This window comes from Phaethon aethereus (assembly GCF_964289735.1).
Source record: "Phaethon aethereus genome assembly, chromosome: 1".
In the NCBI taxonomy this organism is placed as follows: domain Eukaryota; kingdom Metazoa; phylum Chordata; class Aves; order Phaethontiformes; family Phaethontidae; genus Phaethon; species Phaethon aethereus.
In genome coordinates, this window is record NC_138575.1 from 12,262,098 (window position 1) to 12,285,939 (window position 23,842).

At 38.5% G+C, this 23,842-nt stretch overlaps 1 protein-coding gene across 1 annotated transcript; it reads right to left on the minus strand.

The window, feature by feature from the left end:
• Positions 1–635: 635 nt before the first annotated feature.
• Positions 636–22,979, minus strand: CD36 (CD36 molecule (CD36 blood group)). The gene is made up of 12 exons (XM_082005057.1): positions 22,221–22,979; positions 13,871–14,031; positions 11,549–11,693; positions 9,312–9,491; positions 9,071–9,162; positions 8,588–8,634; positions 6,167–6,236; positions 4,320–4,507; positions 3,414–3,532; positions 1,992–2,065; positions 1,150–1,204; positions 636–952 (listed from the first exon to the last, which is right to left on the minus strand). The coding sequence occupies exons 1-12, from the start codon at positions 22,338–22,340 to the stop codon at positions 788–790; spliced, it is 1,416 nt and encodes a 471-aa protein (XP_081861183.1). The 5' UTR covers positions 22,341–22,979; the 3' UTR covers positions 636–787.
• Between the last annotated feature and the right edge of the window lie 863 nt (positions 22,980–23,842).

Genomic DNA, 23,842 nt, shown 5'->3' on the forward strand with positions numbered 1-23,842 from the left:
CTTGGCAGAAATTTCAATTAAACATTGACTACCTCTGACGTCTTCTGTTACCTGTAGTGAAATAAAATCAGAATTCAGCATGTGAGGACGTAAGTCTTCGTCTTAAAAAAGTCTCTTTACAACAGCATATGTTTCACCACAACGTTCATGTCTCTGAACTCTTTTAATCACTCCAAAAATGTTTGTCTCCCTAGATGTCAGTGCATTAATCCACCACTTGGTTATTCTACCCATGATGGGAGTATATTTAGTCTTAGCAGGCCAGGTATGTTCAGGAGATGTTTAGGCTAACATGAGAGTCATGCACGATTAAAAGAAAAAAGTGAGAATCCCTATCCAACACTCAATTAAAAATCTAATTTACAGTGGGTGCTCTGAACCCCAGAGAGGAGCATGTCCTGGAAGAGCACAGGAATCTGCAGCTATGTGGCCCCTGTCCCAGAGAAGTACCAGAGGGCACTTCTGAACAGTTTACCAATCATGGATAAAATGTCTGTTTTCACAAACTCACAACAATCGTGTTATGTTTTGGAATAAAAAAACCCGTTGATCTTCTGATCTAGTTCCCAATACCCTCTCCTGAGTGTGTTAAGAGCATGCGGAAAGTTTAAGGCTGGGAAGAGAATTTGAAAACATTAGCTAAATTATCTGGATCATTTCTCACAGAACAACTGCTGAATTTACTAACACTTAAAAACAAGAATAGCTAAATACACAATGATTCTGAAGTTCTTGAAACCCTGAGGAAACGTTACTGCTGAGGAGTGAGCCGTTAGTGCTTACTTACTTATTTTAATTTCTTTGATCTGCATATGAAATAGGAACCCATGAATGCGAGGAACAGCACAGAACCTGCAATCATTAACACCATCTGCAGCACACTCAGCATCTGGACCCGGCCAGTGACTTTATTTCTGAACATTTCTGCTTTCTCATCCCCAATAACAGCAGACTGAAACAGTGCAAGAGAAATGTCAGTGAAAGGTAAGTACGCAAGCACTCGCTTGCCGAGTATATTCTTGGCATGTGCAAATCACAGCATGAATTTAATTGCCCAGTTTCAGGACACCAAGACTGAAAAAGTTAGGTCGTTTTTCTTTTTTTTTTTTTTTTAAACAGTGAAGATTAAGAGTCAGAAAATATACTAACCTCATTTAGCCAAAGAAGAGGAAAAATATAAGGTTTTTGGACTTTTGATAAAGCTCTGAAATGAGAAAATAAGTACAGCATGTCACCTTTAGTTTGGTTCATAAGCCCAGTCTCTACTTAAAAGTTTTTTTTTTCTCCTCTAACTACATTTCTACGTTCCAGATGTAGCTTTTTAGTATAGTCTTGGACTTAAAAAAATAAGCCTGCAATTAATTGCAGCCATTTTACATATCAGACAACCATCTCTTTCTGTCTAGTCTTCCATATGTGGGTACTCAGAAAGAAGAAAGTTGGACACAGCTGGGTGTTGGTGGGAGGGTCTGAAGATCTGTGTGGTGTTCACCTTCCAGACATACAGGATCCCGAAATGCACATCTGTACATGTATATTTGGGCCAATGAAGAGAAAAAACAAAAACAGCTATAGAGACCCATCAACCCTTGTGATAAAATCCATTTAGTGACAGAGAATACATAATCCTCTCTCTCTAATTGGATTTATTACAGAAAGTACACTTTGCCTTCTACTTCATCGTTGTGGCCCCCATTTGGGTTTTGTAAGAATATTATTTTTAAAAATATGTTGCCTTGTAAGCTTCTGTGGGGAAATCAAATGTGTGTTAAAAAACTTGGACAATGCCTTGTTCAAGAAGAGTTCCTCTTTTGATGAAATTTATGTTCTCTGAAAAGTCATGACTGAAATTTTTGTAAGAAAGGTGAAAAGGCTTTAGGAAAGTATTTTTATTCCTTCTTTTCCCGTTCATTTCTACTAACATTTTCATAGACCACTCAGCCCTCTTGAAAAAAAAGGCTTTAAAAATAAAATAATGAAGTAGTACTTACTCAATTTTTGGTGCGGGCTTCACAAGGAGGTTTACTTGCAGCCTTTTTGCAAATTGTAGTGTAAAACCAGTGATCTAAAGCCAGGGGGGAAAAAAAAACCCTACATTAATTTTAATTCTTGAATTGGATGCCTAAGCCTAGAATATGGACTTTGTCAAAAAGCACTTTGATATTATTTTATCCTTATGTTTTGAAGGATTACGTTTTTATGAAATTTTAATGTTTTTAAGGGTCTCTTATTTCTCACAGAAGTTCTGATTTTGTGACTTTACCATAGTTACCGTTGTAATTTGCAATTAAAACTTACAGGGGAAAAAAAAAGGTTAAAAATACTAAATCAGTCATTAATGTTTAATATAAAAATATGGTTTAGGATTTTTTTCCACCAGAAATTAGCTAAATTTCGTTCTTCGATAAGAAGGACGTTTAACTTGCATAGGGCCAAAACCAAATATTTCATATCAGAACAAACATATCAAAACAAAGGTCAGATCTTTTTTTCATGTCCTCCTTTTCCCCTCTGTCTTCAACAAAAATCAGACAGAGTGTGATTCTTGAAAATTTCATATCGGGTTTAGGAAATTCTGGTTGATACCACTATTCCAAATAAAGTGAAACAAAGATTTAAATTTAGATCTCCCCATTGAAGTTACATAGCTTAGCTGTCAAATTATATGACTAAAAGTATTTTAGTACAAAATCCTGAATTTTACCTTTTCATCCAAATTCAGAGCAAAATAAAATTTTTAAACCTTAGAATCCATCAAACAATTCAGAAAACTTTGGTAAATACAAGATTCTTAAAGATAAGAATGTGAATCACTGGAACAGAAGTAAAGGTAAAATTGGAGGCAGTCAAAATCAGAGCTGTCAAAAATTCATTCTGTTCGTGAGATCTGTTGGACAATCTGGATCACAAAGACTATATTGGTCTGTTCTAGACTAGTCTGTTCAAACTTCTAGCAATTTTCTTTGAAATAAACTGGTTTATATTTATTTAATTGCAAGTTATTTTAATTTAATTTCAATTGATTCAATTAATTATAGAAAAAATGTTCAGTTATAGAAAATTAAAAATATTTAGTATAAACAGAATTCTTTTCATAGAAAAGAATTTTCTCAAAGTACTTGAAGGTAATAGAAAAGCTATAGCATACCTCAAAGTTTGCAGAATCTTTTTAGTCCTTATTATTCCCAATAAGGAAGAATCAAAACTTATTTTCCAAACTTTGAAGGTCAGAATGTGACAAAATTCTGCTCTAAATTTCCCCTGCTAAAACCGTAACACTTTTGTGAGCAGATCTTGCAAAAGCAAGCAGGAAAATATTGAACCTTCTGCTCGTCCCTCTGGGTAGAAGGCCTACTCTACTACAATTAAACTTAAACACCGCAAGTATACAATTATTAAATATTTGGACTTACAGGCTCTACATCTAGAAACGTCTCATGCTCCTTCTCGTTTGGGCTCAGGCCTTCAACATCATGCAGTACAGAATCACTTGCATGAAGAAAATGCGGAAGAGAGATAAATACTGGTCTTCCTATTTAAAAAAAAAAACCAAACTCGCTTGAATCAGTAAGCCTTGTTTCAGTGCTCATCTTCTGAGATTGTTTTCCAGGCAAACATGTTTTTTTTATATGGACAAACAATCCTGATAAAAATGTTAATAGTCCCACCCTCCAAAAAATCACTTCCTGTGATTCTGTTGTCATTAGGAAAATCACCTGCTGAAATAAGTTGTAGTTATAAATCCTGCTCGTCTGGCCATCCCCACTCTGTGTAGCTGGCAGTGCTCCCAGTTTCACTCTGGAATGAGGGCCTGACTCTTACTGTTTCCCCCCACCCTCAAGATCTTGTTGTAGTAGAAGCCTGAAGGGAACCCATGCTGTCCACTCGGCACCCAACGCAGATTCCGTATATATTTATTTTATTAAACCAGAGCGAACCTTAACCAATAGCGTCTCTCAATCTCCGCATGAGTAGTTAGTTGTGTAGACACACACACTGCGTGTGAGTTACCACAAATGCAAGGACTGTGACTGTCTCTGCCTTTTATACAGTGCCTATAGAATCCTCTTCTGTACCTTCTGTACATGCACTCCTGCAGTTGCAGTATACAGTCTGGAGTATCACGCTGTTGCATAGCATTATGCAAAACAGAGAAATATTACAGTCCTCGCTTCGGGAAGTGGTCTCACAGGCAATCTGTGGGAGAATTCCCAGACCGACACGGACGTCCTGGATCTTAGACTAACACCTCAGCTACAGGACACGTGTTTTCTCCCCAGTTAAATGGTTTGTTTGGCAGTACCGTGTCACTACTATACCTGCTTTGCAGGCACTAATATCTAGGACTCCAGCTACTGTGCAGTTCTTTGATATGACTTCATCTGTACAGAAGCAATAATTATCTCTGACTTCGGCAGGCGATGCAAATGCTTCACGAGGAACTGTGAAACGATAGAGTGTGATTCCCTTCACATCCTGCTTGCCCTGGAAAACTCCGTAGATTGATCTGAATATAAAGGAGGAGAAACATGTTTCAGTCATTTGGATTGAATCACTAAATCATCTGAATTCATGGCAATACTCCTTGAGGATCCCCAACCGTCTCTCTCTTAAAAGAAACAAGTACTCCAGAAAGCCAGTGTCCAGGCACCCTTCCCTCTGTTCGGCAGCTTGCCGGGGTGCTCCTCTATTTCTCTGTGGAGAATATTCCACACTTTCACAAAGAGATGTATAAGCTCAGAGGTGAGCATGACAATACACAAAAAGACAAAATTACTATTACCAATAAAAACCAATACACACAAAACTAACTAACTAATTAAGAATTCTTTTCCCCACACACTTCTATACCGAATGTTATTATGAAATTTTTGAAAGTTTTCAGACTACAGTGGGAATCCTTATCAATATAAATCAGTTCTGTTATAGGTTTTTGCTGACCTGATGATACTAATCTAAGCTTTATGATGCAGGCGGCATTCTGCATATAACCTTATTCCATTGCGTATGAATCAGAATACCACTTCAGCTGCTTTTTGCTGATACATTATCAACTGATATGGAGATATGGTTATTACACAGTAATGTAACCAGGGCAGCAACACTTTGTATTGCAGCCAAACAAAAGAAGATTCCGGGTTTGGCAACATGGACAGGACCATTTTGCATGACCTCGTTTCAGCACGACCTTTGGGTGATCGTTATTGTCCTCCTTCATCTTTCATTAATTGTGAGAATTAAACAGCCAGAGGCTTCTCTCAAACTGTGTGCAATCAAGCCAAAGAATTTTATCATTTCTCCTTTCCATAGAATTCCCTTTTCCACGACCTGTGAAATGCTTTCCAGTTTGGTGATACAATTACTTCCAAAAAAAAGGAACTTTAACTTCATGTAAAAACACTGATCTTTAAAAACAAACAGTCTGCAAAGCAAACGGCCCACTTTAAACCTAGTTAAAAGGAAGCAGCTGTTTCCAGGCAGCAAAATAAATAAGGGGGTCAAACCGCCCGAAGTAAATACACTGTGATGCACTTTAAATCTTTTAACATTGCTTTCAGCGATCCAGCTGGAGAACTTAGGGACACTGGTTAGCAACAGTAGAAGCGGCAGGCTGAAAAGCCATCAGTATAGGATGCATTAAGCAGTTTTGTTTGTTTGTTTGTAAATACATAAAAATAGGATATGTAAAAATTCCCTGTGAGAAAGCAATTCTGAGTATCTAGTGGACGACAGTAAATCCTGTTCTGCAGAAATGCCGAAGACGGGCTAAGTGGCCCCTGCTGCACCTACTGCCTTCTCAGACCAAACAAGGCAGGTTATAGCCTGGGTCCTCATCTTAGAAGCAGCTCAGGACTTTGAACCCTGTGTCCTCAGTGTCCTTCATAGATCTGGAACAGCTCACAACAGTGTCCTGAATTATACATCCGTAACCGGCTGGGATAAAATACACCGTAACCAGCTTGCTACTTGACGTGAATAAAAGCAGCAGAATCAGGTTCTGAGTCACAAGTACAGCTGATGAATTTACTTGTGTTTAGGTAAGAGGTTTATGTTGAACCGCCTCAGTGAGCTGAGCCCCGGCAGAGCCACTGCAGGTCCCCCCGAAACGGCGGCGCGGGCGGGTGGCACGCGCGGCTGCGCGCGCGCCGGGAGGGGACCAGCCTACCTGCAGATATCGGAGGAGAAGAAGCGCAGTATCTGATCTTTCTTAACAAATGGTGGGAACGATGCCCCATCTGTGAATAGAATAAGACAAGAGCTTGAAAGCAATCCCACTTGGAAAACACGATTTAATTTCTAGCTCAATACTCAGCTGTTACTTTCCTATAAAGCTGTGAAAAAGGTAAACAAAATGTGTCATTTGTGGGGAAAATATTTATGTAAGTTATTGCACAGTGACAGGCACTCCACAGATAAGATTGTATTGTTTTTGAAAGTGAGCCAAATTATGGCAGCTTTTTTTTTTCCACAGATGTAAAGGTATATGGCAAGCCCATGAAAAACAGAGGCTACAAAACCCAATCCTGCTTAATACGAATCCTAATAGCTGTTGCCATTGCTTCAAGGTTTATGCAGTTTAAAGACCTAAACCTTTCTAGAGATGCTCGGTTCACCTGCAGTTATGGCACTCGGCGCTTACAAGAAGCACAACTTTAGGCCTCAAAACTGCCTGTTTAATAATCAGTGCTAAACCTTTTTTCACCAAAGATTGCTCGAGCAGATGCTCTTCTTTGTAAGCTGAGATCCTCTCTACAGCTAATGGAGAGACGGAAGCGCTTCTGGGGCACAATCCATCTCACCCCGTGGTAGACATGCAAAAGAAGTCGGAGGAATAACACGTCGGTGATGTCTTTTTCTCCATCCGTTATAAAAAGAACACAGACAGCCCATTCAGATGCGTATTTCTGCATTTCAAGCAACCAGAGTTAAGTAAGACGACTCGCTGCCACTTTCCCAAACAAGGTGTTGTAACAAGCCTTTAACCAGTGCATTTGTTGCTTCTTGCTGCAATTTCTGTTTAATTTCTCAGTCAGCAGCCATAACCAAGGGATTGAAAACATCTGTGATACCTTTGAATCTAGTAGGCAAGAGGGAGAAAGCTAAATTACATACTGCCACGTGCCCACTGCTGACAGAAGCACTTTTTCTTAAAGAAGATCCACGATCATCCTAGACACACACTCTATTTCCAAATCTCGGCAGTCTTGGAGAGTTTGCAAACATGGACTCATTTCAAGCCCTGTAGAAGAATGCTGCTTAATATTTTTATCTAGATTTTTACTTATTCTGTACATGCTGCGCTTTGGTGTGAAAGCTTACAACGTAGGAAGGAATTCTCACACTTACAAGACCTTTAAAACCTGCTGCTTCTCTAAACACATGGTCTCTCCTGAGCAGTCACATTGAATGCTCTTGTCAGCTGTGCGATAACCTTTGCTAACAAGGAAAATCTCCACATTTTCACTGTACTGGAGCACTTAGTCTAGTTAGCTGAGTATGTTTATTCCATCAGCTGTGGAAGAAGGAAAAACAAAAAGCTGACCCTGGGAAAAAAGGGTCCAGGCTCCATAAAAAAATGGAAAATCCCAGAAAATACTGCCTCTTATAAAATCAATTACATAGTTTAAAAAGGAAATAATCCTTCCTGATTCACTTTCTCCTTCAATTTCCAATTTCCAGAATTGGAAAGCCACATTCTTGTGATGTATTTGAAATACTTCAAAATAACTTGCCACATGCTCTGGGTTATAAGGAAAATGATCTATGCCAGGTAAAGCAGCACAGGAAAGAAAAAAATCCCCAGCCAACCACCCAAAAACCTGCCTGTTTTTATACTTGCTCACTGAAGGCCTACAGCTTTTGGCAAAAGCCTCCACCATGACGTCTGCCTGCCTCAGCTCAACAGATTCTGGTGTCCTTCCTATCACTCATCAAAAGAAAAATATCACCTTGAACAAATGTAGCCTTAAACAACTCAATGTATCATATGCATTCCAAAAGCAAATTAAAAAACATTCCTCTCTAGTTTATTCATCCCAAACTAAACTACTTCTTTTCTTCATCCCTTTTCATCTGCTAGTGGCCTCCAAACTGAGAGTTTTTTCCCTTGCCACCTCAATTTCCTTTCCTATCTCAGTAAAAATATCTTCTGTTCATTCTGGTGCATTTAATGTTATTTTTCAACACTGTAAATGAACATACATTATTAGAATGCAAAGATAATTTTCAACTGTTATACCAAAAAAAAAATGAATCTTAGTTATATTGTACCATAAAAATAAATAGTAGAAACAGAGAGTTGGATTCTTTTCTTGTGTCTCTTCCACATCTACTCTAGCTGAAGAGTGTGTGTATATGTATATATAAAATAATGTACAGTAATGTATAATATATGTATGATTATAGATACATACATATGCATGTATAGTAGTAGTAGTAGTATGTATATATTCATATTTATATAGACATTTAATAGACAGAAACAGAACTCTCAAACCCCAGGAGAATCAAATTAAATATTCTATCTCATTATTCCCTTGCAATATGAAGAAATGTGTTGAATTTTTAAAAGCTTTGATAGGCTCACCTGTGCCATTAACCAAATCGCAGTGACCTTCCCAGTATGAAAGATTCCTTCAAGATAAAAAAGAAGTCATGCCGTGTGTAGTAAATGATAACATATATTCCACTTCATTACCTGTATTGCTAAATATAACTGCTCCAGTATAAGCCTGATTAGTTAGTAAAGTCAAAGGATAGAGGTGTTCATTCATTTATTCAGATAAACTATATGATGCATTAGAATAGGATAAAAGAGATCTGGCTACTTAAATATGCAAAACTGAGGTAACTACTTGTATCAAAGAATCAATAATTGTCTTAATTCCAAGTTCCTGACAGAATCATGAATAGCTGAAAGAGAAAGGTGGTTTTGCTAAGCCCAGGGCTTGATCCAGCTTTCCCTGAAATGTTGAAGATCTTCCATTTACCTATAGCTCTTAGTGAATCAAGCCTTAAAAGCCATACCTTGAAAATATGTATGGTTTTTAATTATACAACGCTATGATACCTTTTGTATTTATAGCTTTCAATTATTGCTGTTTTTTTAATATCTTCTTTCCCAGTATAGACTTTGTAAATTCCATCAAATGTCCCATTATACTGTAAGAGACACAAAAAGAAGGAATAACGGTTAGAAGTACTGAACCAGATTGTAGCATTGTCACATTTTTCCTTCTCACAGCAACTGCCTTAATTTTTATTCACAGAAAAGTAACTGAAGGCTTTGTTTCTTCATTGGTTTCACTTACCGGGTAGAAGACTCCCAGAACTGGGTCCAAAGGGAAGGGGACCTTGTTTAAGAAGGGATCTTTGTATCCCCATAGTAATTCTTTCACTGTTCTGTTCTGCAGCATGGATGACTTAGAAGCTTTAATCCAAGTATTTAATAGTAGTTGTATAAAAGTGTTTGTATACAAGGCGGGTGCAGCCTACAAAAGCAATAAAATTAATGTTTAGCATAAAATTCTGCATGTGCTTTGGATCAAAAACACAGAGACTGACTCCAAGAAATCCCTGGCAAAGCCAGTTTCCAGAGTTGCAGCTCACTGTAAGTTAAGTTTCTACTTAAAACTGACACTCCTTAACAAAACAATTACTGGGCACAACTTACACAAAGGTAGACAATTTGTCTTTACTGCTTACATGTGTTCACTAGATCATCCCTAATCACAGAATCATAGAACGATTGAGGTTGGAAGGGATGTCTGGAGGTCCTCTGGTCCAACCTTCTGGCTCAAGCAGGGTCACTGAGAGCCAGTTGCCCAGGACCATGTCCAGACGGCTTTTGAGTATCTCCAAGTAATAATCTCAAATCCCTATCTGTATAACATGGGTTGTACCACTCTCGGTTTTCTACCTCTTTTCTGTCGTCTCCATATGTCACATACTTCGGACTCACTTGCACTATAAATTTGTAAGTAAAAATATACAAGCCTTGTTAGTTATTGGCTTTGATAAGTGGTTTAGATTTGCTGTTACGCTAGCAGCAATACAACTGTATCCTGCACAAAACTGACCAAGTGCTGAATCTGTATTATTTCTTTACTTAGAATGAATACATATTTGCAACAAACAAATCCTTTCTGAACAGCTTTAATTCTAAATAATGGATAACTTTTCCTAATTGAAAGAATGAAGAATAATGTAGATTTACCAGCAGTAATTGTAATGAACATTCCCAGAAGCATAAACACAAAGTCAGGTCCCTAAATGAAATGGCCTAAGTTAGGACACAGGCAGAATATATCTGGTCTGAATAAGGTAATTTACCTCTACTTTTTAGGTCTTTTCTCCCTAGAGAAAAGAAGGCTCAGGCAGACTTCAGCACAATACTCTAGTACTTAAAGGGCGGCTAGAAAGAGGATGGAGGCTCTTTCTTCACAAGGAGTGACACGGAGAAGACAAGGGGAAATGGGTACAAGTTGCACCAGGTAAGTTTTATCTTGACAGCAGAAAGAAATTTTTTAGAGTGAGAACACTCAACCCATGGAATGTTGTACAGCTCCCATCACTGGAGTTTTTCAAGGTGCAATTGGACAAGGTTCTAGAAAATGGCATCTAGGCTCCCTTTCTCAGAAAAGATCGGATCAGATGATCTTTTGAGGTCTCTTCTGACATGGGCTCTTCTATGATTCTGTGGTTGATTCTATGATTCTATGTCAACACCGAGCATCTCTTCGCTATGCCCCTAGCCCCCACCCTCTCCCAGTGACCCTGAACACTTAGGCGCAGACACCGCAGCGTCAGTGCAAGACAGGCAGGCGGCACAGCCAGGGCTGCAGGTAAATACGAAAACTGTAAACGCCAGCCAAGGGCAAGCATTGTCAGCCTGTGACAACACAAAAACAGCGGTACTGAAAAGGTTCTAGCTGTCTCTGGGTGGGCACCCCTGTGCTTTTCCTTGAAGGACTAGGGTCTCAGTGGACAGGAGAGCTCAGGGATGCCATTGCAGTGGTGCTGAGGGGCAACATGGGGAGCAAGCAGCTGGGGAAACGAGGTCGTGTATACACCGAGAATGGGTTTTGATACAGCCCTCTCTGCAAAGCAGGACTGAGGATTCTATGGAAAGAATACGGCAAATCTGCTTTGTACTGTTCATCCTGTACCTCACACAGAATGGGAATCCATCCACGAACTCGTGATTCATTCCCACACTAAAATTGACTAGGAGAACACTTTTTGATACATCACATCCTAACTGATGACTGTGCTTCCATTGACAGGGACAAATCGATTGTTCCTTACTGTTAAGATTACCCTGGAAATATAAGGAAACCTTAATATATATGCAATATGTCCTCAGAATATTTTTTTTAAAGCCAGTAATACAGCTATCCTCAGTGTAGCTGACACTCATGTCGTCTGAGTTCATAGAGAGGAAAGCTATCCTGTGGCAGTTTCAGTATTACTAATGCTAACTTCTTCCCCATTTCCCCAGTATCTCAACATTTGAATGTGGGCATTATGGTTTTGTTTCTTTACTTACAACAACAGCAAGGTTAAGGCACGTGATGGTATCATTTTCTGTCCCAACAGACATATCAGGTTCAAAACGAGCAATGTTAGGCAACATGTAGGATATCGTGCCATCAGGGTTTTCCGTGACATTTTCTTTGGGTAAATATCGCACCCTTGAAATACAAAATAAAAACATAGAATATTTTTAACATTTGATTTTAGAGACAACACATAACCATGAAGTTTTTTGAAAAAAAATGAAGTTTTTTTAAAAGTTGATGAACATTTTTGTAGGTGAATGTCGAACATTTCATAACCACTGAAAGGATTCTGAATTTTTCATATGAATATATGTAAAAATTCCATTTTCTGTAAAACATTTTTCCTTTGGAATTATTTCCTTGGTTCTTAATGGCAATTTTTTTCTTGATATTAAATGAAAACAAATATTTCTTTTTTATTTTTATTTCAGTAACGGACCTTGCATCTTTTTATATTTTATTTTAAATTAATTCTATTTTGTCATTTTTTTCCTAAGCTTTCTCATAGTTGCATGTAACTAGAAGAGGATGACTCAGAATGGCTAATAAACACTCTTAAGTTTTGATTTGATCGGCCTGTGTTGCAACAAAGCAGATTATAGGTTAATCTATAATGGGAGTCACTTTGATAACATATCATATGCATGTAGAGTTTTATAAGGAGTCTTTCAGCTCTACTGAGATTCTCATAAGCCCCTTAAGCATGCCCTGTCAGCAGATCACCAAGGTACAAATCTCTGAGTGGCTGCAGTTCTAGCTCTGGCTCAACTCTTCCAGCCCCCGTCCTCTGCGGGGCCAGCATCCAGCAGGCATCATATGACTTAGCCTGCGCTGTGGGTTCACAGAGCCTATCCCAGCTCCATCCCAAAAAGGGTCTTCAGGGCACTCTATCATGTCTTCCAGCCTTGGTGTGGGGGGACCAAAAGGTTCAGAGAGCGTTTATTTCCCCATGGTACAAGATATAGCCAGTGCAGGTGAGCCTTACCCCAAAAGAAGCTGGATCTTGGCTTCTCAAGATTGGTTTGTGTGCATGTCATTTTAATTAAATAGCTTAATATGTAAACCACCTACCTGAAAGTTGGGAGATTTTTTTTCTAATTAATGTTACTTCTAACTGGAAACACAAGACCTAAACCAAGGTTTCCCAACAGAATAGTGGGGACAGTTACGTTTTCAAGGCCATTTGCTCTACTTGGTAATAAATAATTAAGTATTTAAAGGGACAGAGAGAGAGAGAGACTCAGGGTCAGAGTGATTCAGGTAGACCCAATATCCCAGGTGACCATGACCACAGCAGTGAGAAGAGCTACAGCCATCATTTCTTACATAGTCTCACTGAGGCTTCTGACAGAGATTTGTCCCTAAGAAAATAGGCACTATCACCACCACCAGCATAAGACATTTCTGTTTAGCAGGAATTCACCTTCTGTGGTATTTCTTAACTGGTTAGTTTCCTAATTCCTGTGTAACCATTTCCTATGTCTTCCCAGGTACCCTATGAACCAGGAGTTGTCTATTTCAAATGAGAAATAAATAATCTTTTAAGCGTCAAAGCCCCTCATTTCTAGATGCTGCGATGCAAAACCATCTCGCAAATATAATATACATCCCCAAAGATATCAAGAAAGAAATATCTTCTCGTTTTTGGAAAGCAATTTCATAACAAGGGTGCCAGTAATAGCTGGGTATTGGGCTTAATGATTCAGGAAGCATCAACTAGTCTTATGTCAACATCACATTTAAAATTAAGCAAATGATTGAAAGCTTCCCTGAATGGGGATGGATTGCTGCATCTAAGCCCTATCTAGTACATTCAGAAAAAAAAAATTTTCACAGGAAAAATTGAAAAAGGAAAAGCTATAGATTAAAAATAAGTCATAAAGGAACAAAGAATCAAAACATATTATTAAAATAAATATGAGTGATACACAGGTGATAAGCCCTTGGTTTTAGGGCCCCTGGCATACTTTCTTCTATGTAAATAGTTGGCAAAAACTGAACAGCAACAAATGCAACCCTGCCTGTGTGGTGTTGTGGCAAACACCTTGCTAATGAGCAATAAGTTTTCACAAGATCAAACAGCTTCACACCCAATTACCTACTTCTGTATGTATTTTCCCAATGTGACACCAATACAGGAAATGTTTGTGATTGACTGCTGTGTGTAGCTGCAATTTAGGCATTTTTATCAAGTGTGACTAAAATACGATGCAGAAATTTCAAAACCAAATTTTAACTCGGCAGAGCTTTCTCTGACTTTAACAAAACTTCTGATATGACATGCCACATATTCAGGGGGCTTTGCTTACCGGTATGTATAAGGTCCTCTTTGTTCAAGTTTTGGACGTGCTCCTAGGTCTAATACCTCTGAGGGATTTTGCACATGGAAAACCCAAAACTGCCTGTAAACTGAACTTCCCGGCACAAGCCAGTTTTGAAAAGCAATGGTACCATTTGCAATGACAGCTTCCTAGAAGGACAAAAAACAAAGCTAAAGTTAACCACAAAAAAATGAGTGACAAGCTGCAGACGATTGTAGTGGATTCCCAAACACACAGAAAAAAAAGCTATTTTATCATCAATATGAGGCATACAGCACACATTGTTGGCCAGCATTTGAAGGCAGCCTGACATTCATTGTCAATGAGAGCAAATGTGAGTCCCCCTAAAATAAGTGACCACAAAGTTGATATAATTGCTACTGTAGCCAGTAGCAAAACTTTTCTATTGCTGTGGTTGGGCATTGCCTTAGTTCCCAAATACTTGCCAAATCCACTGATTATTTGTAAAAAGAAAATCTTTGAATGACTGAATGATACCCAACAGTTTTGAGAATCTATAAACTACTTTTCATACTTTTGCAAGTAGGGAAGGGAGGGATGAAGAGAGGTAGGGAGGGGGGAAGAGAGGGAGGGAGGGAGGAAACCACCCAGGGGAGGAAACGAGAGTTATCTCTGAGCGTTACTCAGGCTCTAAGTAATTTTGCACGCGGAGAAACCAAATAGCGTTCTTGCAAAACCGTTTGGGTTTTTTTGTCAGAAAACTCTTGTCACCACAACTGAGACTTTCTAAGAAATCTCTCCTGTTTTGATAAAATTTTCTTAGGAAGGTTTCCCAGGTACAGACAATGAGGGGAAAACATGGATATAAGGACAAGACAAGACATCAGGAACCACTCAAGTATCCAACGGTTTTATGCCTGTGGCACTCGGCTATAATATGGTAAATGCCTATTCAGACCTTGGGACTGTACAGTGAGAAGGAGAGTTTGAAGGTATGTTTCCGCTATTGTCAGGGGAATGCCTGCTCTGCCTGGTCTACATCATGCCTCTTTTTTTATGATTTTCACAAAGTCCTAGGATAATGTTTTTCCCCTTGGTGGTAAAAAATTAGAAAAGTTTTTTTCAATAATAAGAAAGTTTTAGGCTGCCTGGCTCCAACATCTAAAATGTTTTTTTATTAGACTTGTGCAATAATAATTGGTTAATTTGCACAGCTCATGGAGTCCCAGGAAGCAAAAGGCTGAAATCCCTCCAGATAACAAGAAAAGACATTTTAAACTGCAAGTTGCTAGATTTTCTTGCTACCTTAATTTTCTACCTCCAGAGTTTGCTTAGCAAGCACCATCAAAAAAAAAAAAAAAAAGAAAAAAAGGTTGCTACCAATTAAGAACCACTGCAGTTAGAAACGAATACCATGTCTCGGAGAACTTGTAACACAGGCAGGGCTTTGTCTGTCAAAAGCCTGTACGGTGGAGTTGCAAAAGCTTTGCTGGTGGTGTAAAGCACTGGGCTTGCTGTCTGAATATCTTCTATAATTTATCTGTCTGTGTGTGAGAGGGGAAGGAAACCTTGTCACAGTAAACATGTTATCAGCTTGAGATCTTGCACTCAGACCCGACAGCTAAAATTCTCTTCAGCCTTGTTTTGCAAACCTCAGGAGGCCAAAGACTGTATCAAAACTGTGATCCAGCATGGGGCACACCATCTCCTTGGTGAAGAGAGAAAAGCTTACATGATTTGGAAATAATCTTCTCAGTTTCCTCAGAGAATTGCCCAAAGGATCTGGGAGAAGCAGGCTGGTCTGCTCAGAGTCTGTCTGTGACCTGTGCCCAGCGGGGTCCTGGGATGGGGACAGATGCCAGGATTTGACCTCCTGCCTCTGTGTAACTGGGGTAGGGAAATGGTTAAGGATTCCCATCAGCTATATGGTCAAGAGGACAAACTAATCTCTCTAGAAGTCAACAACACACAGGCACAGAAATTAATAGATTTCAAAAATTCAACCTTGTGATGATAGATTTTAAAACAGTGCTATTTGCTTCTTAAAAGCTTTAAGTTTTCTCCTCCCTCCCCTTATATACATAACCCTTTGCTAGGGGTTATAATAGGGGTTAGAGTATCACAGAACGATACGCGACCTGTCCTGGCGCTGCAGAGCTTGCGCAGAGTGCCTGAGCCACGGGACCCCTCCTCCTATGCTTGAGAGGCTCAGAAGTCGTCCCCAGCCTCTCTCTAGCTGTAGCCATTTTCAGCACTTTGAGAAATTCTTATTCTGCAATGATCGTATCTTATGACTTTGTGTCGACTTGGAAGAATATAAGGAACATGTTTCCTCACAGCTTTTTCCGTGTAAATTACCTTATTTTTTCCAAAGGGTGGATCTTTGCCTCTGGTCCTCTCTCTGCTATTGCAGGGAAAGCTAAGAGTGTGCAGGACTTTATATCTGCTTTTTAGTAGAACCAGGACAATCTTCCACCTAAACTGAGACTGTAGGCTATATGACGAGCATTTTCATGTACTTTCTGTACTGCCCCTTATGGCCCTTTACTATACTATGTACTTTCTTACCAATCTAGAACAAATTTTCTGTCCACCTAAAGGGTGAGGTGGCTATCCTTTATTTTCATGCAAGAATAACTGCTATGTCCATATCTCCCTTAGAAATGCTAACAGAGAAAAATTACGTTAAGCATTGTATGAAGTAGTCCCTGGGACCTGAGTACACGGGACAGCAAGGTCCCAATGAGCTACTGTGTGGATTTGCAGCCCACCATTTATTCTGTGCTAATGCCACCGTGGATACTCTTGGAGGATGCTTCGAGGGGACAGCTGATCCAACCTGACAGTGCTGCAGGCAAAGGGGCAAGCGCAGCCCTCGGTACCTGACCCACGTGCCTTCCCCTTCCTTCGTGCCAGCTCTCATTCCTCAGGGGGCTATTTCTGCCTGCTGGACTGGAGGAAGAGTCTTTCCTCTTATTTTTGCTGGGTTACCTTTCTACCAGTGAGCCACTTGGCTCAGGGGCGTGGGTAGGGGGAAGGATCAGATGAGAACTAGAGTTAAAACAAGGGAAGCAGCAAGACAAAAGAGGGAGGGGGAGGAAGGGAGCAAAACCATTATTTTTGGTGGCATTCAGCCACTATTGTTAATAACATTTCTCCCACAAACGAGGTGTGTATGATTCTCTGCCACATAGTTTGAGAGTGCAAATGGTGCATTAAAGAGGAAGAAAATCTAGAATTCTGTCTTTATTCATGTCTTCATTTAATAAAACCAACATACTCACACCAGTAAGCCCCTTGGGTTTTGGTTGTCTTATCACTAGTGAGGCCAGTCCTAAACATTACCCCTCCCTATGGCTGGGAACTTGTATATTCCTGTAGTAGCACTGCCGTGCTTTGTGATATTATGAAAGGCAGGGTAATTTGGGAAACTACTAATTAGAAATTGGTAATGTGAAACACTTCTCAACTCCCTAGTCAACCTACATCAGCTCTAATATCTTATGCAATAGTTAACTATTGAACTATTGTTAGCAAAAGTAGCTATACAACATGTAATTGCTACACAGCCAAGTTCATCTCATGACCTAACTGTGCAAGACTGAGTGAAATCAATGGGAACTTTAACCCCTTTTGTTTACAAGACTATTTTTCCCTGACTTGTGAGGGGTCAACTGGCAATACATGAATTCAAGAAATGCTGAGCTGTCAGCAATAGAGGTTTGCTTTACACTAAATTCAGCCATCATGATTTCTAATGAATACAAAATGTAAGACAAAGTTGCTGTCTTGACAAAGGATCTGGCCAGATGGACAAAAGATGTCATTTTCTGGGAACTGAGAGATGCCGTGAGTACTTCAGGCTCTAACAAAATTGTTACTAGGTTATCTCTATGTGTTGTATGTGTTGGGCTGCATAAGTAAACTGGAGGAAACAAAAAATACAATTCTGTAAAACTGAGTAAGTTAAGTTCCAGGAAAGCAAATCTTCTTCTATTTTGCAGATGAAGGTACAAATAGCCATTTATTACTTTTTAAGTGATGATTATTATCTTATTATTAGTCTTTCTATTCAAGCTTTGTTGGATCAAAACTTTATGTCCTTTTTCAGTCCATGTTCATAAAATATTATGGAAGCCAATCAAGTTTATCATTGATAATGCTGGAATATATGTGATTAGATCACTTATGTTCTGCTGAGAGCGAGCAGTTGCTCTTGCTTCATTAGTTTAAGTAAAGAAGTGACATATGAATGTCACAAACACAATTTTAAATTACAAGTGTTTCCTATGCCTCCAGTAGCTAAGGAGATATAATCTGGCTAATCATAGATAACAGATATGTAGAGAGACAGATGGCTAAAAATCACAATAGATAAAATTGACAGCTATGATTCTAAAAATAGCAGAGACTAGCTCTGAGGACTCTAAAGAGTGCAGCACTGAGGTATTGTGGCAAATCATACACCATTCTGTATTATCAATTCAGCAGGAATTCTGTATATTAAGTAACATTATATGGCTTCTGTTCACCTCCTGAGCTCATGCGCTCAGGTAGAAAGCAAAAACTCTTAAAGAAGTTATGATAAAGATTTTTCTGGCAAATGAACCAACTATCAATGGGTTTGGGTGGTTAGACCTAGCTGGGAAAAAAAGCTGATCAGCCCCCAAAAACAATAATTTTATGATAACTGAAATGATGGGTATTTTGCCTAAATAAATAATATTGCTTTAAGGGAGGGAGAGGCAAAAAGTAGTAATTGAGCAGTGTTAAAATATCTCCTTTCAACATTATCAGACGCAATCTTTCTGATTTGCTGTTTTGAATTCGCCTTTCCTTTTGATTTTGTAAATGTTAGACATGATAATGTCTAATAATAATGATAATAGACATGATAATGTATAAATGTGGAGTCAGTTGAAAAGGTACATTTTGATAGCCTCAAACAAAATATTTACTATAAAGAACTCCAAAACTTTCATGTTTCACACCTAACTTACCAAGGACAGTTTTCTAAGCCCCTAAGGCCTTCATGGAAAGGCATCTCCCCACCTTGGACACATTCAGTGTTTGGGAAAACTAGGATTTTTGTCCTTTGGTACTGAAATCAAAGGCACATTTTAAAGGGGAAATCTCCTTTCCCTGAATAGTATCAGAGCCGAAATAGCTCAGCACTAATCTCGTTCAGTGGATCCCTGCCAAGATGCTGCCAGTGGTGTAATTTTGAGTGTGCTCTTCAAGTGACAGTTTCTATAAGGAGCCTCTAAAAAGATTCAGAAAATGTATGTAATGCTGAGATTCTTTAAACCTGCTGGAGGCAGGAGTAGAAGCAGCTTATCCCAAAAAGATCTGAGACACAGGTAGAGCAGTCTGGGTTTACAGAAGATAGCAATGTGTTTTGTGTTGAAGCACAGATGTATGTTAATAAACTGGAACACATAAAGAGGTGACATCTCGGTGTTATATGGACTTTGTTTGGGTTGTCCACCTATGGACTGTTCATGAGTGGAGAACAGCACCTTCCCACTAGGAGATAACAGCCAATACCCTGAGAGTCTGTCAAATTTTTAAGGGCGCCTGAGATTGTCTATACGCTTGCAGATGCTTTCTGTTTGCTACAACAACAGCATGCAGCCTTCCAGCAAAATATGTCCTGCAGTGCTTAGTCAGGCTAATCTCTCAATGACTGCAATAAAAAAGAAATGAGGCTGGTAGGGTTGTGTAAGCTGCAAAGATGTGTGCTTAAGGGAAACAAACTCAGGCTTCCGCTGCTAGCAGAACAAGAATGGTAAGAACTAATGATTGCATTGACTTTTGAAACTGAAGTTGTCCCTATTTATTGGGAGATGCTAAGAAGCGCAGCTGGACTTGCTTGAGTGTAAATTGATGAGAATGTGATTTGACTAAATCTTAATAACAATTTCCCCTAGGAATACAGACTTGGTCTTACTGTGTTGCTGTCAGCTTCGGCAAAGCACTAGGATTTACTTTGAGACCAGTTAGGCAGAGGAACAACTAGGGGTCTTTTTTTCAAGTTTAATACTGTGCAGAATTTAACACATGATTTTGCTTATAATGGTAGTATCTGAAACAGTTTTTACCTTTTATTCAAAATCTGTAATTTTGACATTTGTTTTCACCCCGTGGGTGAGGACCTAAGTTCAGTCTTTGCCTCATATGAGTCCAAAGGGAAATAAAAATGCTTACAGGCCATATCTGAGAGAACATCTCGCTCATAAGGTTTTTTCCTGTCCCGGAGTCTCTATTCTTGGGAAATTCCAAACAAATTTGTCATTGAAATGGATCTGTTTCTATCAAACATCTCCTTAAAAAATGACATTTCCAAGAGTGAAAGTTTTCAGAAAAAAATGTGTTTTCAGAAAAAAATGTATTTTCAGTATGCTCTGCTCAGCAGACCTGTTTCCTTTGCAGTCAGCTCTATATTTATCTTACCTCTAACTGCAGTGAATAACAAATATTTGTTTTTCATACTAGCCCTTTCATCAACACAGGTATATCAGAATTAGTTAGGTTCAAGTCCCTCTTGAGCATCTGCTGAACTGATGATGTATTTCAGCTGTTGCACATGGGCCTGAAAAGGAATTGTCTTAGAGTCTTCTGGTCTCACTAAATAGTCAGCAGGATAAATAAGGAAAAAATAATCTAGTATTACTTGTGCTTAGGGAAAAAAGTACCCATTAACTTAAATAAATAAAGCTTCTACAGATTTACTCTTTTATGTTTTATATGAACATTGGTACATTTTCTTTTATATATATATCTCTCGCAAAGAAGCTGCCGTGAAATAGGTATAAGCATCTGAAACATGATCACAATGCAGAAAATTATAAAGAGGTTGAGGAAAATATTACTCTGTCTAATACTTTACCACTAAGAACTCATGCAGGTATAATTTCATATGTAGACATTTGCAAACCATGCTGTATAACTGGTTCATTATTTTAAGTAAACAGATGAACACATAACATTACTAACATGTGTAATTTGCTTTGAAAATACTTAAGACAACATTCCGGATTAACAATAAGCAAATATTTAATGTAAGGAGATACACACTCTTAAAACTATGTGCTTTCTAGAAAATCTGCCATTTCCTTAATAAGTCAATCAAATATAGAAAGTATGAGTTTTTTGTAAAATGCTGCAAGTTGGATGAGACATTATCTAGTCAGAATTATTCTTTTATTCTCTATAAATTTGAAAATTTCATTACAAATACAATAAGAATTGGAAAATTCCGCTGTAGCTAGGTTTTCACTGAGTTTGCTGACAAAATTAAAATGTTATGTAGAAGCCATATTTTTCTTTCTTTTTTTAAAATGGTGGTAGAATCTAGGCAGGGTCTCAACAGTCAGTTTAGCATTTCCTGACAGTTCATATATCCACCTCCTCAACTGCCTTCAGTAGCTGTTAAGGACAGTCTTCCAGAAGGGCCTTTGAATAAGTGTCTCTGAGATCTCCAGAGTGTTCAGCGCTGCAGCAGATCATTTGGAGAACTAACCATCAGCCAAACACCTTAAGATTTCTAGATTTTTAACTGTAGGAGAGCCCACCCTGGCTACAGTGACCCCAAGTAGACTCCATGTCTCCATGGTGGAGAACTCAGGGCTTCCATAGTCTTTCACTCCAGATTACTCCATGATTTAGGCCCTCAGTTATACACCTTTTTCACCGAAGGTGTTAATTAACAAATTAACTTTTCTTTTTTCTTTAAAGACAAACCTAGATTTTAAAGAAATAAAATAGTCTAAAAAAACAGAAAAAAAATGTGTCTGCCAGGTCACAACATCCTACTTCAATTATTCTTCACACTCCTTGGATCAAGGAGATGTACATGATCAGATCCTGTAGTCTTATGTAGCACATTGGCATGGATCATATAGTCATAGAACGTGAGTGCAGGGTTAGATTCTGCATCAGAAGTTTGTTTAGATTATCTGCAGTACGTAAATATAAGTGCATGGATTGAGTATCAAAATAAGAAAAAAATGCAAAAAAATAAGTGGATCATCATGGGGAAAAATAAAGAAACTAGAAGCAAACATAATAAAAATAAAAATAAAAAATGCTTACTTCTAAATTACATTACTGAAAATATACCTTGAAAACAATAGTTTGGCTTCTTATATGAAGTGCGAAAGACAGCAAGAAAGTAAACATGACAATATAATTAATATACTAAAAAAATATTGCTGCAACATCTATTCTATATTCTATAATATGCATATATTATAAAACCTAGGTTTAATAAAGAAAAAAAAGGAAAAAAGCAGAAACAGAATACAAAATTTAGAAATAATGACTATTCAATAACCACAAACCATATAGACTTAAAAAAAAAAGAAAAAAATTGTACCTTTTTTATTGCTTTGCCTATAAGGTTATCTCCAACTGGTATCAGAACTCCTCCAAAGATAGCCAGCACAGCGCCGATGATGGCCCCAGTGAGGAGTCCACAGTTTCTGTTACAGCCCATTACTCTCCTTTGTCAGGGTGCAGACAAACAAAGCAAAAATATCCTTGATGTAAGGCTTGATATTTTTCTCTCACTTCTTGGTCCCAATAGACTCACTGATCTTCCTGAGAGAAGCTGCTAACGTAAGAAGAGAGTGAACAAAAGTCACATTCCAAAGCTCAAAGTACAAAGTGCATAAGGTGAAGCAGGTAGCAAGATAACACATCAAAACCAGGCAGACAGTGGCAGACAGTGCCAAAAAAAAGTTGCATGTACTTCTGGCAAGCTAGTCACTTGTTACATATCATTATCTTTTTATAATTCCAATTCTCTAAAAGACCAATAAGTTCTTTCATTAGTTTTTTGGGTTGTTTTTTTTTTGGTTGGTTGGTTGGGGGTTTTTTTTGGCTCTGTTGCATTAGGGCAAACTGACATCATTATTCAGCTGACACTCTTCCTGAGGCGGACACCTTCTCTAAAATCTCTCTGTGACAGAGGAGGCTATAGCCCTCTGCTTTTATCATAGCCAGCAATGCCCATGGCTCCCACTTCAGGCAAAACCAGGAGTTTACACCACTGGTGTGAGCTACCTAGACTGTTTCTGCACTATGCCAGTAAGGAAGTCCTCAAGGTCCATCAGCACCTTGGTGGGAATGGCAGTCTCTAATGGGAGGCACCTGCGAGAAGCCTGTTCTTCCAGATCTCTGTCACTCCGCAGTCTACTACTGAAGGGATAAAACTTTGTTTCAGCAACTTCATGACAAAGGCATGACTGGAGTTTCCTTTGAGAGCTGCATTCGCACCATCACCTAGTTACATCAATCCCAGTTGCCTACAGAAAGGCAGACTTCTTAAAGCGAGTCTAGATTTTGATCTTTGAAAGTAACACCTTATATTTCAAGATCATTCGTTCTCAGAAAAAAAAGTCTACAATTACTCATTGGAAAACAACAGTCGCTGGTAATATGTGCTAATGTATCTTAAAATCTGGCCCCTGGTGAAAGGTGTTGCAAGGAAAATCAGAATGATAACAGTGCTGAGCTCTGGTACATAATCTCCCAGTGATATTTTTTCTTACTTGTTAATGTTTATTAATAACTGAGACAAAGAGATGCCTAATTTGCAATTCAATTTATTCTTGTTTAGGAATTAACCACATCCACAGAATTGGCAATTTTGTTATTTGCTATAGCCTCCAGCTAGCAGAAAAATGCTGTTTTCTATTTTGGATATCATTGTCCATATCCTTTTTTTTTTTTTTTTTAAATCGATTTCAGTTTGTTAACATGTTGTGATTATCTCTAAATCAATGTTAAAGCAGGGATTAGTTGCAGAGTTAATTACACATCCAAGGCCAAACACAGAGGGCAAAGGAAAACAGAAAGGTGGAGTGGAAGAACAACTCAACCTGAATTCCCAGTTTACTCATGAGGATTAAAAGATCTTCATGGATTTATAAATAGTAAAACAGGTTTAGGAATAGCATGTGTTTTATTTTCGTAAGCACAGTTATGAGGTCCTTT